Source organism: Arvicanthis niloticus, chromosome 1, assembly GCF_011762505.2.
Source record: "Arvicanthis niloticus isolate mArvNil1 chromosome 1, mArvNil1.pat.X, whole genome shotgun sequence".
In the NCBI taxonomy this organism is placed as follows: Eukaryota; Metazoa; Chordata; class Mammalia; order Rodentia; family Muridae; genus Arvicanthis; species Arvicanthis niloticus.
This window is the reverse complement of record NC_047658.1, coordinates 57,276,077-57,296,049: the sequence shown is the minus strand read 5'-3', so window position 1 is coordinate 57,296,049 and position 19,973 is coordinate 57,276,077. Positions and strand designations below refer to the sequence as shown.

Here is a 19,973-nt window from a genome sequence, read left to right as displayed (position 1 = left end):
TCTCTCAGAGAACTTCCTCAGTTGTGTTCAATGTTTAGCTATGATTCTGTGCATCTGTTTCTGTCAGTCACTGAGTGTAGCATCTAAAAGAATAATTATGCTAGGTGCTGAGTGCAAGCTTAGTATAATACCTTAAATAGGTTCAGGGATTAGTTCTTGTTCATGGGATGAGTCTTAAATGGGCACAGTCATTGGTAGGCTACTGCCTCAGTCTCTGCTTAATAATTGTCCCTGCACTTCAATGTGGTCTGCAGCACAAATTGTGGGTTGAAAATTTTTTAGTTAGCATCCCCTGGGAGTCCTGCTTGTGTAAACAAAGTGACCATTTCAGGCTTCAAATACCACACTGCCAGGAGTTTCAGCTAGAATCACCCTCCTAGACTCCTTGGAGCCACCCCTACCATAGGTCTTTGACATATCATTGAATTGCCTTTTCCTAAAATTACTGCCATTTTTTGTTTATAGACCTTGCCCTCTCTCCCTATCTGTCCCTACACCTAATCCTCCTGATCCCCCTGAACACCAACCCATTCCCTCTCCCATCCAATTCCCTCCCTCCCTCCATATCCAAATATTATTATATTTCTTAGTGTGAGCCAGATACAAGCATCCTCATTTGAGTCTTATGTTTTATTTTTATCATCTCATGTACTGGGATACCACTTCACATAGAAATTTTTTTTATTGGATATTGTATTTATTTATATTTCAGATGCTATCCTCCTTCCCCATTCCCCCCACCCATTAATCTCCTATCCCATCCCTCCTTCTTCTTTTTTGCCTTTATACTATTTAAATCACATGCAAGTATTAAGGTCAGTTCTAGGTTGAGGAACTAACAATACAATAAATGCAAATAGTCCAGGAACAAGAGAGACAATAAACCCAGATAATCAAGAACATAGAGGACAGTAAACAGAGTCTCATGATCACTCGTGTGATCACTATTTCTAAGGGCTTATCAGGATGATCAAAATATCTGAGCATACTTCCCTGTCCTAGTTCAAAGTCATTTTTATGCCTGAAGCCTACTTATTTGTTATAGCTTAAGATTTAGATTTCTGCCTAAAATTACTTTTTTTCTAGACTAAGCTTTAGATTCCTGCTTGAAATTTCTTCTTTGTTCTAACCTAGGATTCAGATTTCTGCCTGAAATTATTTCATTATTCCAGCCCAATGTCAGATTCCTGCCTGAAGTCCATTTTCTTGTATTTGGTCTATGTCCGATTCATTAAAAGCAGCCCATTTCTTTGTCCTGGGCCAATGACAGATTCCTGTTAGGCAGCCTCAAAAGCTCTCCACATCTTCCCATTTTTATTACATAAACCAGACTGAGCCTGTCTTAGGTAGTTCTGACAAGAAAGCATTTTTTACCCATTGTGGAATATGCATTCTCATAAGCAATGCAATTCTGTCTTAGGTTGGTAAGGGTCTGTGCAGAATCTTACCTGTCCTTGGCTTGCCAGCCTGATTAATTAATAAAACTGGGGGTCAATTTTCAGTATCAAGCATGTACTTTGGCTGCCAGCTTATTGATATAGTTAGAGAAAAGTTTTAAGACGATGGGCAGGAATAAAAGTATTTCCAGTTCAAGAAGGGCTAATCGGATCAAGCTATATATGCCATTCTTGATGTTTGATTAAAATGGAAACATTGACCTCAGGCCATGGATAATTTTATCAGCATCATCTGCAGCATCAAAGCTCAACACAGCAGCATTTTTAAATTTATAATCTCACTATGCAAAGTGGAAATACCCAGAGAAGTGTTATGATTATGCCAAATATCCTACATGTGTCTTGAAACTTTTTTCTAATTATAATGATAATCATTGTAAATTTTAGAACTAACACTACTCCAGTGATATTTGTAATCACACTTGGGATGGCTCGTAACTCTTAAACCCTGAACCTCCTTCAAATAGAAATTTTTAAAATTATGTTTTGTGGTTGTCTTTGCTGTTCTAGAGCAAAATATAAACTTTCCTTCTTAAATTTATATGACAATATACACATTGTATAAAAACAATCTTTTTCTAGAATCTAAAAATAACATACAATTTGTATTAGAAAATAGGTGTCAAATGAAATAATTTTTATAGCCAAATAATAATTTTTAAATATTATATGTTTCAATGATAAAAACATACCAGCATCAAAGGACAAAAATAACTGATTGCATTTTTTGATCCAATGAACTGACATCCTCATCATGTAATAAATCTTTATTGTCTAGACTGTCTTCTAAATTTTTTAATTATAGAAACCCACATAATATTATAATACATAGAAACAATATAATGATCATATGGATGTTTGGAGTACTATGTAAGCAGTTAAATTTAATTGATGATTTTAGCTTTAGCTTGTATTTTCCTAAACTCGTGAAAAGAATTGATTTGTGGTCTCAACAAAATAATGTAGCACTTTGGGACAAATATGCATAAAAGCATCCCTGCACTGGAGGCCAAGATACAGAAGACCTCCACAGCAACCATAGCCTTGCCCTTAGTGCTGTTGTAGACAGGAAGGAAGGTGACCCAGACACTGCAGAACACCAGCATGCTGAATGTCAGGAGCTTGGCCTCATTGAATGTGTCAGGCAGATTCCTGGCCAGAAAAGCTACAGTGAAACTGGCTAGAGCCAGAGAGCCCATGTATCCCAGGACACAGTAAAAAGCAATTGCTGAACCTTTGTTACAAATAACAATGATGTGTCCATATACCATGTGAGGATCAGCATCAACAAATGGAGGAGAAGTTCCCAGCCAGATTCCACAGAGAATCATTTGGATTGTGGTGAATATGGGAATGATATAATTAGGTGCCCCTGAATGCAGCAGCCATCTTAGTCTTCTTCCTGGAACAGTGATCTTAAATGCTAGTACTACAGTAATTGTCTTGGCTAAGATAGTAGAGGCAGCCACAGTGAACACAATGGCAAATATTGTCTGCTGCAGGATGCACCTGACCATACTGGGATGACCAATATAGAACAAGGAACAGATAAAACAAAATATGAGAGAGATGAGTAGGACATAACTGAGAGTTTCATTATTGGCCTTGACTATGGGAGTATCTCGGTGTTTCAAGAAGACGCAGAGGACAACAGCTGTAAGAGCAGAGAAGCACAGAGCCAAGCCAGCCAGAGCCATTCCCAAGGGGTCTCCATAATCCAGAAATGTCACAATCTTTTTGAGGCAGTTAGTTTGATAAGTGTTGGCATACTCATCCTCTGGACACTTCACACATTGATCCATGTCTAGTGTAGAAAGGAAAGTATTATCAGATTTAATTTTTCTAGGGTATTTAAAAGATACACTAACCTTATGCTTTAGACTTCATAAGTAAATTAGACTAACCTTGTCTTAGATGCAAACTTAAATATGGGAGCTTCATAAGATATGATCCTAATTTCCAATGCTTCTAATCTTTATTCAAGCTTTCGTTCATATTTATCTAATATATATATATATATATATATATATATATATATATATATATATGTATGTATATATAAATGTTTATCATATTTTTCAGAAAAAATCTGTACTTTTGCATAATTTTTATGTTTTCACAATAACATGCCTTAGATTGATCACTCATATAATCACACAATTTTCACTTCTAATTGAATATAGTATGCAAAAGAAGAACTCAGAAGATATGTCAGTGGAGCTATGTATCAGCAAAACGTGGGGTCCTACATGTGGTCTCAAGCAAATATTTGGGCATATAAACTGTACTATTCCATGTCTTGGAAAATTATTTACTGCAAAATTTTACTAAACCATTAGAATCCCAAACTCTCTTCTAAATATTTGTTCTTACACATACAAATATTTATAGTTCCTCTCATTCACTATGGAAACTTACCTTTGAAAGAGACACATAGTTAGTGAAAACCATAGTCAATAAAAATTTATAATTTTGGAATCTAGTCCAATTAATACCTCTACAAAATCAATTCCTCAGTTATGGCTAGAAAATTACAAAAGAAAGTGTTTAAAGGGTGAAAGAGCTCAAGAACAAGAGAGTTTTATATAGGTGTGCTATATTCTAGGAAGGCCACAGGAAATACCCATAAACATCTCACCAAAAAGGGCTTCTTAACCCTGAGCTGACTGAAAATAAAAACAAAAAAAATCAGACCCATTAGAGTAGGGAAGAAACATCATGCATAACTCTATCTTAGGGAATTATAGATAACAAAGGAATATGGAGCATGAGTTAAATTTTTTCCACCTGAGAAGCATATACCAATTAGCTTTAATTGGACAAGAATCTTATCCTCCCTGTAAACATACACATAATATATAGAGTGATTTGTTTGTACCTAGAAATATCTATCTATCTATCTATCTATCTATCTATCTATCTATCTAACTACCTATCCATCATATATATATACATATATATATATGTATATATATGTGTGTGTGTGTGTGTTTGTGTGTGTGTGTGTGACTGTGTGTGCGAGCATGCATGCATGTGTGTGTGTACATGTGTCTGTGTGTGTGAAAGAAACCACTTAATAAAATGCCATAAATTTGAAAAAGAATAAGGAGAGGGTGTTTGAGAGTTTTTGTAGGAAAGATAGCGAAAAAAAAAAAAAAAACAATGCAATCACATTATAATTTCCAAAATGTTGAATTATAAGCAGCACCAATAACATCAACAGGAAGAGACAACATGAAAAATCATCACGCAAATTCTTTATATGTCAAAAATATCACTTTCAGTTTTACAATTTAGTGTGTGAATTGTAGAATGGCACAGTAGATGCGAGTTTTACATATTTATGTAAGATTTGACTATCCAGTAGTCCCTAGGCTGTGGTAATTATTAAAGAATACCATACTCTAAATAATGGTAAATGCCTCAAAAATAATTTTGACAGATTTTAGTGGTTGGAGGTTTTTGAGATTCCTTCCACTTGTATACTGGTAGTTTACACAATAGTTTATTCAGTTTTTGCAACCAAATTAAGATAAAAGATCAAAGTGAAAAGCTGTGCTCTTTTCCTAGTACTGAGTCTCTGCATTCAAAGATGTACATTTGGGTTCATTTTCTATTTCTTTTTTGATGTTGCTGAACAGTGTTATCTAAATAGATGAGTAGAAATATTCAAAAACTCCATCTTTTTATCCACTTAAAAATAATCAAGTAGTTTTTCTACTTTCCTCATATCTGTTAAATATAGAACTTAAAGTTCTAGCTAGGGCAATAAGACCACCAAAGACAATCAGGAATACAAATTGTAAAGCACCCATGGTATTTTCAGATGATATAACAGTATATATATAACTGACTCTCAAAATTCCACCTGAGAACTTTTACAGTAGATGAGCAATTTCAGCAAAGTGGAAGGATATAAAATTAACTCAAACAAATTTGTAGCCTTCCTTTACATACATGATAAACAGTTTAAGAAAGAATATAAGAAAACACCACCCTTCATGAAAGCCGCAAATTCTATAAAATATCTTTGTTTAACTCTTACCAAACAAGTGAAAAATCTTTATGACAAGAACTTCAAATACCTGGAAAAAGAAATTGAAGAAGACCTCAAAAATGTAAAGATCTCATATGTTCTGCATTGGTAGAATTAACATAGTAGAAATGAGCACCTTACCAAGAGCAATCTGTAGATTCAGTGCAACTGCCATCAAAATTACAACACAATACTTCATAGACATGGAAAGAGCAATTTTCCACTGCATATGAAAAAACAAAAAAACCTAGGAGAGCCAAAACAATTCTCAACAATAAAAGGACATCCAGGGGAAATCACCATCCCTGACCCCAGGCTATTCTGCAAAGCAATAGTGATTAAAAACTACATGGTACTAGTACAGAGATAAATGGAATAAAACGAAAAACCCAGAAGTAATCCCATACACTGATAGACACTTGGTCTTTGACAAAGAAACCAAAAATACAGTGCAAAAAGAGAGCATCTTCAATAAACGGTGCTGGTCTAACTGGTAGTCTGTATATAGGAGAATGAAACTAGGTCCATATTAATCACCTTGCACAAAGCTCAAGTCAAAGTAGATCAAGGACCTTAACCTAAAACCAGATACACTGAATCTAATAAAAAAAAAAAAGTTGTAAAGAGCCTTGAACTCATTAGCACAGAGGAACCTTTCCTGAAAGAACACCAACAGCTTAGGCTCTAAGATCAAGAATTGATAAATGGGCCCTCATAAAACTTACATGAAAGCTTATGTAAGGCAAAATACCCCATCTATCGGAAAAATTGGCAACCTACTGATTAGAAAAAAAAAAAATCTTCACTAACTCTCCATCTGACCAGAGGCTAATATCCAAATTATATCAAGAACTGAAGAAGCTAAACTCCAAAGAACCAAATAACCCATTTATAAAATGAGGTATAGGGCTAAACAAGGATTTCACAACAGAGGAATCTTGAATGGCCTAGAAGCAATTAAAGAAATGTTCAAAGTACTTAGTCATCAGGAATATGCAAATCAAATCAACACTTACCCTGAGATTCTACCCCTGAGATTCTACCTCAACCAATCAGAATGGCTAAGAACAAAAACTCAAATGACAGCATATTCTGGCATGTGGAGAAAGAGGAACACTCTTCCATTGCTGATGGGATTGCATAATGGTACAACAACTTTGGAAATCAATCTGGTAGTTCCTTCAAAAATTGAAAATTTTGAAGCTCTGAAGACCAAAATAAACTACTCTTGAGCATATACCCAAATATGCCCTATGTCACAGGAACATGTGCTCCACAATGTTTATATCATCCTTATTTGTGAAACCCAGACACTGGAAGTACCTCAGATGACCCTCAGATGAAGAATGGATGGAGAAATGGAATACTCTTTAGCTATTAAAAATGAGGACATCATGAGTTTTGCAGTTAAGTGGATGGAGCTAGAAAATATTATCCTGAATGAGGTAACTCAGACACAAAGGAACAGATATGGGATGTACTCACTGTTAAATAAATATTAGTAAAAAAAGTACAGCATACCTAGGAAACAACTCACAGACCATAAAAAGTACAACAAGCAGAAATGATCAAGTGTGGATGTTTTAATTCCATGTAGAAAGGGGAAGTAAATAATCACAGGAGGCAGATTTTGGAAGGGAACTGGATGAGAGAGGGGAAGGACAGGCGAAAAGTTGATGAGGACCAGATATGGAGTCAAGAGAGAAACTTACAGGCCAAATAATATGAAACAAAATAAGCAGTCAGGGGGTCAGAGGTGAGAGACCTGCTAGAAAGTACCAGACATCTAGGAGGTAAGAGATTCTCAAGACTCATTGGGGTTGATCAAAGCAAAAATGGCCAGCACTGGAGAGAGGAAATTCAGAGTCCACCTTTAGTAGATAGACAAGACCTCAAGTGGAGGGATAGGGCTACTAAATCACAGTCAAAATTTCTGACCCAGAATTATAGAATTGTTCCTATGTAAAAGAACTGCAGAGTGGAAAATGGAGAAGAGATTGACAGAAAGACAGCCCAATGACCAGCCTAACTTGGGATCCATTTTGTGGGGAAAGGGAAGGGCACAAAAGCCTTACACTATTACTGGTGCTATGATGTGCTTGGATACATGAACCTGACATGACTGTCCTCTGAGAGGACCCATCAGCAGGTGAATGAGACAGAGGCAATCAGTTATATCCAACCATTGAACTGAAGTCAAGGACTCCTATGTTTTAATTAGGGAAAGGATTGAAGAATCTGTTAGGGAAAGCAACCCCATAGGAAGACCAGGAAACTAAACTAATCAAGACCTCAGGGAGCTCCCAAAGACTTAGCCACCAAACAGCACTATACATAGGCCGGTCAGAGGTCTCTTATACATATAGAGTATAGGTCTGCCTGTTCTAGTCTCAGTGGGAGAACATGTACATAATCTTCTAGAGACTTCAGGCCCCAGAGAAGTGGGAGATCTGGTGAGGGAAGCATCCTCTAGAAGGCAAGGGGGTAGATGAATGGGATGAGATACTGTGGCAAGGCAGTTTGAGGGGCCAACAAAAAAATCAAGTATAATAAAAATATTATATTTATATATTCAAGAGTTACAATACCTGCTCTTCCCCAGTTCACACTTGCCAGAAGACCAGATAGGATCTCCGTAGACCACTCACACTGTGTTTATTTCCTCCCACACAATTCTCAGGGTCTACACTAATCTTGCTACAAAATTTTAAGGGCAGCTTCTGTAAAAAGTATTTAAATCCAAACCCAGGGTTTTTATTCCATCTCATATTATTGAGTTCCTGGATAAAACATACACAAAGACTATATTCTTAATAAGTCTTACTTGGCATAAGATGTGGGTAGCTGCCCACCCTTTATGCTGTTAGAATCTATTTTCCGATCTATAACTCCAAATTATTACCTACAGCTTATTGTCTTTCATCCAGGAGGCTATTATTGCAGTTGTCCAGCCCACAAGATCATGTATTTATGGCTCATCTATCACATTCTGGATTGCCTTCTAACCTCCTGCATATTGTTCTTCTCCTTCCTCTGACCCCAAGTCTGGCAAACCTAAACCCCACACATGTCTCTTCTGATCAGCTATTATCTATGGGCATCTTTATTCAGCAATCAGAAATAAATTGGTGTTGGGTCACAGGGACTATGTGCAGAATCCAGGACTCTAGGGTTTACACTAAGAATTACAATAAACAGTAAAAGACAAAACTTCCACAAGCTTCATTTCAATCCTATTCAAGCTTCCTGTGGATCTGATAGACCACCACAGATAGCCTCCCATTTACCATCCACCAACACTATTATGTCTTGGCTATGAACACACCAACTAAGTTGATCAGAAAAGTAGGCAAAACTCAGCAAATACATCAATCTAGAGAGAGAGAGAGAATATAAACCAACAAACAAAACTCCCTTTAAACCAAAATAAACACAGAAATCAGTGTCAATATATAATAACGCCAAAATGTATCTCTTCATGTCAGCCTAAGAACCTAGACAGTGACAGACAGGGCAATATATCACTACCAGAGCCAGCTAGTCTACCACAATGGCTCCTTATTTTTCAATATAGTTAAAATACTGAAAAAGATCTTAAATCTAAGAATATATATGAAGATTATAGTGGTTTTTTAAAAGGACATGAATAAAACACTTAAGATGTGAGAAAATGCAAACATTTAAAGGAAATTAATAAATCTCTCAAAGAAAGCCATGAAAATGCAAACAATTAGAAGAAATTAATAACTACCTAAGGAAAATCAAGAAGCAAAAAAGCAAACAAACCATCGAAGGGAACCAATAGAATGTTTAAGACCTGTTAAAGCGAAGAGAAGTGAAATGGAAATGTCTGGTTTATTTGGAGGCTTAGATATGTCAAATGATGTCTTGTTGGGGCACACAGGTGAAAAGATGTCTTACTAAAGCTGACATATGAAAGAATGTTTTCCTGAAGCAGATTCAGGTGAAAAGATATTTTGTTGGAGCAGACATGGATAAGAATGCTTTCCTGAAGAAGATGCAGGTAAAAGGATGTTTTGATATAGTAATGACATGAAAAGTCCCATGATAATGTAGTATAAGTATGTCATTACAGACAGTGAGAGACTTGCACTGAGCATTGATTTGGTTTGCTCTGTCTCACAATTTGTTACTAACAACACCTATGTATTTTTTTCCCTTACATTGCATTATTGAGCTCAAGTTGTGATAATGTAGTCACTGAGGGAAACTCAGCAAAGAACTGCTCCTGAGTTTCCTGCAGCAGTTTGTCACTTCTGAAGCCTGGCCTCAGGCTAGTTGTTGAGCTTGTGCTTTCTTCGGGATTGAACTACAGCTGCTGGTTTGTGCCTGATGTCTGCCTCCCTAGAGGACTGGTCTGTAGCTGCTGAGTTATTTTTGGTGTTTGCTATGAAACTGAACTTCTGAGAAAGAAAATGGATCTTGCTTTCAAAGAACTACTGCTGAACAGGTCCACTTACCCATACTCTAATAACTTTTGTCTTCTGGTACTTCTGCTAGTTAGTTGCCTAGAGGAGTGGTTGAACCCTTGTTAAAAGTAAGTTACAAAAAATGTATATCTACAGGGAATCTATACATAAAACACAAATTTAGGGAATACAAATTGGGGAATGCAAACAGGAGCTATAGAGACAAGCTTCAACAATAAAATACAAAAGATACAAAAGTGGTTCTCACACATTGAAGGCATGATATAAAAATGCAAAAACACAAAAGAACCGAAGAAAATATTTCTACCCTAAAAAGATGAATATAAAGGCATAAGAAGCATGCAAAACACTAAATAGATTTAACAAAATGAAATTTCCATTGCTACATAATATTCGAAACACCAAATATATAAAAAATATTAAAAGCTGTAAAGCCAGTAGATTAAATAACATATAACACCAAAATTCTTAGAAATACAACTAAGTTCATAGATTCTAAAGTCCAGAAGGATTTAGACAGGTCTTCAGACTCTAAAAGACAACATGTGCCAGCCCAGATTACAATACTCAGCAAATTATTCAATCACAATAAATGTTTAAGATAAGATATTTTATGATAAAAATTCTAATGAAGGAGGCTAACTACCTTATGAAAATTTAGAAAATGAATAATCTCACATCAGTAAAGCAAAAGATTAGAAGTATGTGCACAGATAAACACACACACACACAAACATACACATAGACACACACAGACACGCACACACACCTACATGCTCACAAATATCTCCCCTAAAATCACCACAACTATAACTTCCAGCCTTCAGTCCCACCACCACACCAAAAAAACCCCCAGCAATTAATAATCATTGCTTTTTGTTATCAATTGTCTTAATTTGTCTATGGTAAGACACATAAATAAAATGAATACAAACATAATGCATCCTATTGATCCATGCAAGAAACACATGTTAACATCAAAAGCTCATAGTACCACTGCCTCAGGGTAAAGTCCTGAAGAAGACATTCCAAGAAAATTGACCTGAAATATAATGAGGTATTATACCCATGTTAATATCTAACAAAATTGACATTAAGCCAATATTAATCAAAAGAGATGGGGAATGACAATGCATATTGAACCAAGTAAAAATAATCAAGAAAACATGTCAACTACTGATAACTATCCTACAAAAAAAAGCAGTGCATAATTTATAAGGAAAATACTAATACTTTAAATCACACAATGACTATCACATACTGATGGTAGGAGTTTTCAACTCCCTACTCTTCAAAGTGGACAGGTGATTGAGAAAAAAATTAAGCAGTGAATTATTAGAGTTATTAGATGTTATAAATCAAATTAATTTAACAAATATTTATAGAACATTCCACCCAAAACCTTAGGAATATATACTTGTTTTTTCAAAATATCCCAGAATTTTCTTCAAAATTGAACTACTCAGAAACAAAGGAAATCTGAAAAGATACAAGAGAATTGAAATAACTCATGCATCCTATACTCATGTACCAGAGTGGATTAAAACTAGACATAAATAACAGCTTAAAGCAGAAACCTTAAAATCTCTTGGGAAGCAAACAAGATTTACTTTGATGAAATAATTGATCACAACAAAAATTAATAAATTTAAACCCTTCACTAAGCATGCTTCATGAGGAGCATTCAGGTTAGAACTCATTCCTGAAATTCTCCTGCCTGCTGAGTCCCACCAGTCATGCTAAGTTGTCCCTGCCTGTTCATAAATCTAGGGTCTTTATTCAAGCTGGAGCTTGCACTTGACACTATCACTGGCACAGGAGGACAGGACGGTGAAGCTCCTGATTCAACAGCTAGGAAAGTGTTTAAAGGATATGGGGAGCAAGTAAGGGGCTTCTTAACTTGGCAAGCATCTAATTGAATGTAAGCTTACAGGTGGGAGTTCTGAAGCAAAACTTTGAATAATCACAAACAGTCTGAAAGTACATCTGGAAGTACCAGATAAATACTTATTGGCTGTTGCTAGGGAGTAGCTAGCAAGTAACTCTGAGGAATGGGCCAGAAGACAAGCTATGTGGTTCTTTTAGGTTGAAGCTTGGTTTCAGCTACAGGTCAAGGTCTCAGACCCTTTTTCTGTTAAAATAGAGGCTGATCCCAAGAATGAGTAGATTTGGCCTCTCTCCCCTGAGTTTCATTGTCTGGCCACCACTCATTTGGACTCCACCAGGCCCCCTGTACATACAATATCCATAGCTTCAAAACCTAGCACACCCAGTATAAGGCTGCCCAAATGAGGCCTGCTGTACTGGAAATATCAAGATTAGGCCTATCTTCCTAATACCTGCTACACCAGGTATATCTATGGACAACTAGATGGATAAAAACAAGCTAAAGAAAACAATCAACAAGAGCTAGTGCAATATGGCACCTTTCCAGAGAACCTATCCTATTATTGGAAGTCCTGTATAACCTAAAACAACCCTAGCTGAAGACAATCAACTAAATCCAACCTTATTAATATGATAAATGCCTGTAAAGAGGAAATGAATACATCCCTCAAAGAAATACAGGAAAATGCAATCAAACAGGCAGAGGCCTTTAAAGAGGAAACTAAAAAATTATTTTAAGAAATATGAGAAAACAAAATTAAAGTGGTGAAGGAAATGAATAAAACTTTTAAGATCTAAAAGTAGAAATGGAAGCAACAAAGAAAACACAATCTTATGGAATCATGGTAATCAAACAACTTAGAAAAGAAAACAAGATATACAGATGCAATTGTTACTAACAGAATATACTAGATGGAAGAAAAAATCCCAGACATACAAAATCTGATAAAATTCATTGATATATTACTCATATAAAATGTTAAATCTGAAATATTCCTGACAAATGATATCCAGGAAATCTGGGATACTATGAAAACTCCTAATCAAAGAATAATATGAATTAAGAAAGTAAATAGTCTCATGATAAAGACAAAAAAATATATTCAACAAAATCTTACAAGAAAATTTTGCTATATAAAAAAGAGAGGTATATAAATGAACAATATGCTTACAGAACTTCAATTAAATTGAAACAGATTAAAATTTTTTCCTGCCACACAATAATCAATACACTAAATGTACAGAACAGAGAAGACATTTTAAATCTTCAAGAAGAATACAATAAAAACATACAATGCAGACCTATCAGAATTACACTCAAATTCTCCATAAAGACTATAAGCTAGAAAATCCTGGACAGATGCCCTACAGCCTCTTAGAAACCACAGATGGCAAAACAGTTTACTATACCCAGCAAACCTTTTAATCTACAAAGATGGAGAAAACAAGATATTCTAGGGCAAAACCAAATTTACAGAATATCTCTCCACAAATCCATTTTTACAGAAAATCATTTAAGAAAACATCCAACCCAAGAAGGTTAAATATACACATAAAAGCACAGGAAATGTAATTCCATATTAGCAAAAAAAAAAAACCTATAGGAAACAACTCTCTCTCTCTCTCTCTCTCTCTCTCTCTCTCTCTCTCTCTCTCTCACACACACACACACACACACACACACCATTATCACCAACAGCAATAACTTCAAAATAATGGGAATTAACAATTGATAATTAATATCTCTCATCATCAATAGACAGTATTCCCTGAAAAAAAATAGGCTAACAGAATGAATATGTAAACAGATTCATCATTCTGCTCCATACAAGAAACACATATAAGCAAAAAAGATAAATATTACCTTAGACTATACAGCTGTCAAAACCTTTTTCAAGCAAAGAAAGATAAGAAGCAATCTGGAGTAGCAATTCTAATATCCAATAAAATAGATGTTTAACCAAAAATAATAAAAAGTGATAGGGAAATATATTTCATACCCATCAGAAGAAACATCCACTAAGATGAAAACTCAGTTCTGAATATCAGTGACCCAAATGCAAGTGCCCCAAATGCCCCAAATGCAAGGGCAGCGTGCATATATGTGTGTGTGTGTGTATATATATATATATGAAAGAACATTATATATATATGAAAGAACATTACCAATGCTTAAACTATACACCAAACCCTACACATTAATAGTGGAAACTTCAACTGCCTACCTTAATGATGGATATGTCATGTATTCTGGCCCAAATTAGGTACAATGTGTGGTTTCATATTCAGATTTGCTGCAGAGGAATGTGAACTCTGTTCAGGCAGACTAAACATGAGAAGCTAAGGTTCATTTCACCAAAGACCTCTATCTGTTGCTGGGTTTTAGAGAAGTGTTCAGGGGTGTGGAAATGCAGTCTAAATTGGGAATCTCAGCCTGAGTAAGAAAAAAGTCAGGCTCAATCCAAAGCTAGAGTCCTTTAACTTCCAGGTGTTTAATCACTCCAGGCAACCACGTAGTATCAGGAATGGAGGGGACCAGGCAGGCCTGTGAGGACAAGCCTGGGTCTGTAGAAAATAAGCCACTCTACCTTAGCACAGGGTTACATGTCTGGAAGTGAAAAAAGGTCTTCTGTGGGAGACTTAGGCAGCAGTTCTGTAAAAGGAAGGCTTCATCTGCACTCCCCACAGCAATTCTTGATGAGAGAGAGAGTCCTAGCTTGACCATATTGCTTACTGATAGTAGAATATGGATGCATAAAATGTACTCAGGATGAACTAGAGATTAAAAAGCTCTTGCAAGAATGAAGATATAGAACAGAAGGTTATCGGATAAACCCTCAGGGATAATCTAGAAATTTATTAGCACAGAGAACTCTATGTTCTCTGCTATGTGACCACTAGTCATGTTCTTTACACTGGATATTGTAGACATGTGTTCCAGGCCAGGAATCTGTTAAGGAGTAGGTGAAATGCCTTTCCTCATGTATACTGTGCAAAACTTTCTGAACCCACTCAATCTTATCAAGTTTCATGGTACACTCCATTGATCCTCAATGTAGACAAAAAGTAAACAGAGAAATAATAAAATTAAAAGGGTTATTAATCAAATTGACTGAATTGATATCTTCAGAATATTTCACCCAAACACAAAGGAATATAGGATCTTCTCAGTACCTTATGGAAATTTTTCTGAAACTTAAATGGTGACCAAGAAAACCTCAACAGATATATGAGAACTGAAATAACCCCTTATAACTCAATGGATTAATGGTGGACTTCAAAAACAACATAAACTTTACAAATTTGTGAAAATTTAATGACTCTAATTACTGATTACAGGGTCAAGGAAAAATAAAGAAATTACAGATCTTCCAGAATTTAGTGAAAATGAAGACATAGTCTATTCAAAATTATGGGTCACAATGAAAGCCAGGCTAAATGTTCATGGTACTAAGTACCTTCATAAATTACTTAAAGAGGTCTCTTAACAGCAATTTAAAAGTAAACTTAAGTTTCTAGAAAACTAAAGATGCAAAAACACCCAAGGGGGAAAAAGGCAGAAAATATTCAAAGTCAGAGCAGAAAACAATACAATAGAAATAAGAGAGCATCTTTAATAAATAGTGTTGTGTTCATTGGATCAATATTTATCACCCTGAACAAAATTGAAGTTCAAATGGATCAAGGAACAATGGATCAACCTAGGAAATAGCCTTTAACTTACTGAAAACAGAAACAAATTTTTCTGAACAGAACAGGTTCAAAGATCAACAGTTGATAAATAGGGCCTCATGAAACTCTCAGGCTTCTGTAAGGCAAAGGACACTGTCAATAGAATAGCCTACAGATTGTAAAAGTTTCTTCCTCAAACCTACTTATGAAGAAGTTATTAATATTTAAATATACAAAGAACTCAGGAAACTGGATATCAACAAACCAAATAACCCAATTAGAAAATGGGTTACAGAGTTAAACATAATTCTCAACAGAGAAATCTTGAATGAAAGAATAGCACTGAACAAATTTTTCAACAGCCTTAGTCATCATGGAAATGCATATGAAAATGACTTTGAGATTCTATCTTATATGCACCAAAATGTCTGAGAGCAAAAAAATCACGTGACAGCACATTCTGCTGAGGATATAGACAAAGGGGTACATTCTTCTATTTCTGACCCTGCGAGCACTTAGAAACTGAGCCATCAACCAAAGAGCATACATGAGCTGGGCCAAGATCCACATCACAGATAAAGCATACATATAGTTTAATCAATGTAACTGCCTGGTGTTTTTCTCAGTAGGAAAGGATATGCCTAACCCTGCAGAAACTTGTTATGCCAAGATAGAAAGATAAGCAGGGGGACCCACCACTCCAAAATAAAGGGGAAGTGTATAGGAGTAGGATTTCTTTGATGAGGGATCTGGGAATGGTGCAGCTTTAGGCTTTAAATAAATAAATAAATAAATAAATAAATAAATAAATAAATCCCAAATAAACAATTACATGAATAATATATTTAAATCAGGACCAAGACAGATACATTATTTCACTATCTATTCAGGATAGTACTTGGTGTTTTAGTTAGAGCAAAGAGGACACCGAAGAGTTTCAAGCTATACAATTTAGAGAAAATAAAGTCAACATGTTGGAAGCCGACTCCTAGCAGAAAACAGCTATCATCTTTGCAGCCATCTTGAGCCATATACCCGACAAGAGACTTGTTTTCAACAGCCTACAACAGCTGCACACATTCTGTTAAACATCTTGCTTTGTTTAGTGGCCCCAGCTGCAAGGAACATGTGGTAAAGTGTCTTCAGCTGCATTCCCCTGCTTGTGTTTTTATATACCCAGGTTTTCCTTTAAATAAAGATATTTGATCAGTCCTTCTGTCTTGTCTCCATTCTTTGCATCTCTTTTCCTTCCATGCCCACTCTCTCTCTTGCTAGACCCTGACCTGCAGACTGGAGCAGCAGCTCAGGACAGGACAAAGTGGTGCTTAATGTGGGGCAGCAAGAATGAGAGACCTGGTGAGGTACATTACTGAAAAAAGAGTTGACCAAAGATTCAGAAGGTGATCAGAAATCTGCCACCTTGAGAAAGGTAAGTCATGATAATGAAAATGGGACAAAGAAATAAGTCAGCCTGAACTCAACTCTCTGTTTTTGTGTTGTTTGCTGCTCATGTGTGTTAATTATCTGCTTTTGTTTTGTTGTTTGAATGCTGACTTTCATGTTCAAAATAAAAAGAAACGTATATATCTGAAATTGGAATCCAGAATACAACCAAAGGTTGATGACAATTTCTCAAAGTCAGACTGGGAAGACCTAGAGGAAAAGGCAGCCAAACATTGTGACCCTGAATGGCAGTCTTCCTGAAGACCTCCTCCCTATGTGCCTCTGCCTCCAGATGCTCCCCGTATGAAGATGGTGGTTGTAGATCCCAGAAAGGAGTTACAGGATAAAATTTTTCTTCTTAAACAACAAGTAGAGTTAGAAATGGAGTATCAGGACTTAATTAATAAGCTACAAAAATTAAAGACAGGGAAGATGTCTTGAGAGGGCAAGGAAAATCCCCTGGCTCCTTATATTCCTCAACTCAGAGTCCAAAGACAGTTTCTGTTCTCTAGCTTTAGTTCAGTCATAGATCAGCCAAAGGAAGGAGAGGCTGACGCTTTCCCTGTATCAGAGACCAGAGACACTCAAGGAGTTGCTTGGAGATATCACACAGGGTTTAATTTTCAAATTATTAAAGAATTTAAAAATGCAGTGTCACAATATGGTGCCACTGCTCCCTTTACTCTTGCAATCTTAGAGTTTGCTGCAGAGGAGTGGCTGGCTGACTCCTGGTGATTAGAATACTTTAGTGAAAGCAGTTCTTAGTGGTGGTGACCATCTTATTTGGAAATCAGAGTATCATGAGAATCATAAATAGCTAAGAAAAATATTCAGGCAGGCAATGGTTGGTCCTCTGATGCCTTAGTAGGGGAAGGGCAATTTACTTCTAGTGATAACCAGATGCTATATGACACAGGCTTATTTGTTCAAATTCAAAATGCAACCATGCAGGCTTGGCATAAACTCTCGATAAAGGGAGACCCTGGTGCATCTTTGACAGCAGTCAGACAAGGACCTGATAAATGATTTTTCTGATTTTGTTCATTGATTAATGACAACAGCAGGGAGGATTTTTGGGGTGAAACAGCTTGCATATAAAAATGCCAATCCTGCCTGCCAAGCAGCCATTAGACCCTACATAAAAAAGACAGACATAACTGGGTATATAAGACTCTGTTCTGACATTGAGCCCTCCTACTAATAGGGCTTAGCTATGGCAGCTGCCATGCAGAGATAATTAGTAAGAGGTTTTTTTTTTTGGCAAGTAGAGACGAAAAGGCCTGTTTTAAGTGTGGTAAGCCTAGACAGTTTGCAAAAGATTGCAAGGCAGAAAATGAGTTAACCCAGAGACAGCCCAGAAAACGGCCTGGGCTATGCCCACTTTGCAAATGTGGGAGGCAGTAGGCTAGTGAATGTAGGTCCAAGACAGATGCACAAGAAGACACCCTTTCCCATAACCAGGGAAATGGGAACAGGGGCCATTCCCAGACTTCGAACCAATGCAAGCCCAAACAGTCTTATGGGGCAGTCCGTTTCATTCCAGCAAACAACAACCCTTTTCTGAACTTAGTTGAGAATCACCAGGAAGCGCAGGACTGAACCTCAGTTTTGCCACCCACACAGTATTAATCCCAGAAATGGGACCTCAGGCCTTGCCCACTGGAGTGTTCGGACCACTCTATCCAAATATGTTTGGCATGATAGTGGGAAAAAGCAGTGTTGTTATGTAGGAACTACAATTTTTTTCTGGAGTTATAGACAATGATTATCAAGGTGAGATTAAGGTAATTGCCAAGGGAATACAGAATATAGTCACCATTCCTATAGGAAGGAGAATAGCTCAACTATTGTTACTTCCATTGTTTCCTACTAATCATAAATATAAGAGTCCTAAGAGACGGGATCAAGGCTTTGGTTCCTCTGATGCATACTGGGTACAGCCTATAGTTAAACAAAAACCTATGATGACAATATGGCTTGAAGGAAAGGTATTCCAAGGCTTGGTTGATACAGGGGCTGATGTGACTATCATCAAACAAAGTGATTGGTCTACCACCTGGCCTCTGACCCCAACCTTAACCAATTTAAGAGGTATTGGCCAAAGTCAAAACCCACAACAAAGCTCTAAAGTGCTGATATGGAAACATAAAGGAGGAAATACAGAGAATATACAACCCTATGTTATCGCAGGCCTTCCCATTAATCTCTGGGGCTGAGATCTGTTATCCCAGTTGCAATTGATTATGTGCAGCCCTAATGAAGTAATCACAGCTGAAATGATAAACTCTGGATTCTCCCCGGGGAAAAGATTAGAAAAAAATGAAGATGTGATTACTCATCTTACTGAGGTCCATGGTAACACTGGAAGAAGAGGCTTGGGGTATTTTTGATGGGGGCTACTGATTCAGCTGCACCACTAGGGCATTGTGCCAATCCCATCACCCAGAAGGGGCACTCACCCATCTACATGGATCAGTAGTCCCTAACCACCAAAAAATTATAAGCTGCTCAACTGCTAGTGCAGGAACAATTAAAGACAGGACATTTAGAAGAGAGTAACTCTCCCTGGAATACCCCAATATTTGTCATTAGAAAAAAAATCAGGAAAGTGGAGATTGTTCAAGACTTGAGTTCTGTTAAGGCAACCATGATTCTGATGGGAGCCTTACAAACTGGGCTACCCACACTGGTAGCCGTACCTTTAGGTATTATAAAATAGTTGTAGATTTAAAAGACTGTTTTTCTATTATCCCCTTGCATCCTAATGACAGAAAGTGCTTTGCTTTTAGTGTTCTCACTATAAACTTTAGAGAACCTATGAAAACATATCAATGGAAGGTCTTGCCTCAGGGTATGGCCAACAGTCCTACTATGTGCCATAAGTTTGTGGCCTCCGCCATAAAGGGTGTTAGAACCATGTGGAAGCAAATCTGAATGATTTATTTCATGGATAATATTTAATAGTAGGAAAATTGGAAAACAGGTATTCCAGTGCTTTGATGATCTTAAAACAGCTTTACAGAAGGC

The 19,973-nt window shown here is 36.6% G+C and overlaps 1 protein-coding gene across 1 annotated transcript in view; it reads right to left on the bottom strand.

Moving 5' to 3' along the window:
• Positions 1–2,341: 2,341 nt before the first annotated feature.
• LOC117720904 (vomeronasal type-2 receptor 116-like) overlaps positions 2,342–19,973 on the bottom strand; it is a 32,490-nt gene continuing 14,858 nt past the window's right edge. The window contains exon 6 of the mRNA XM_034519618.2: positions 2,342–3,261. Coding sequence (XP_034375509.1) covers positions 2,342–3,261 — 920 coding nt within the window. The remainder of the gene's footprint in view (positions 3,262–19,973) is intronic.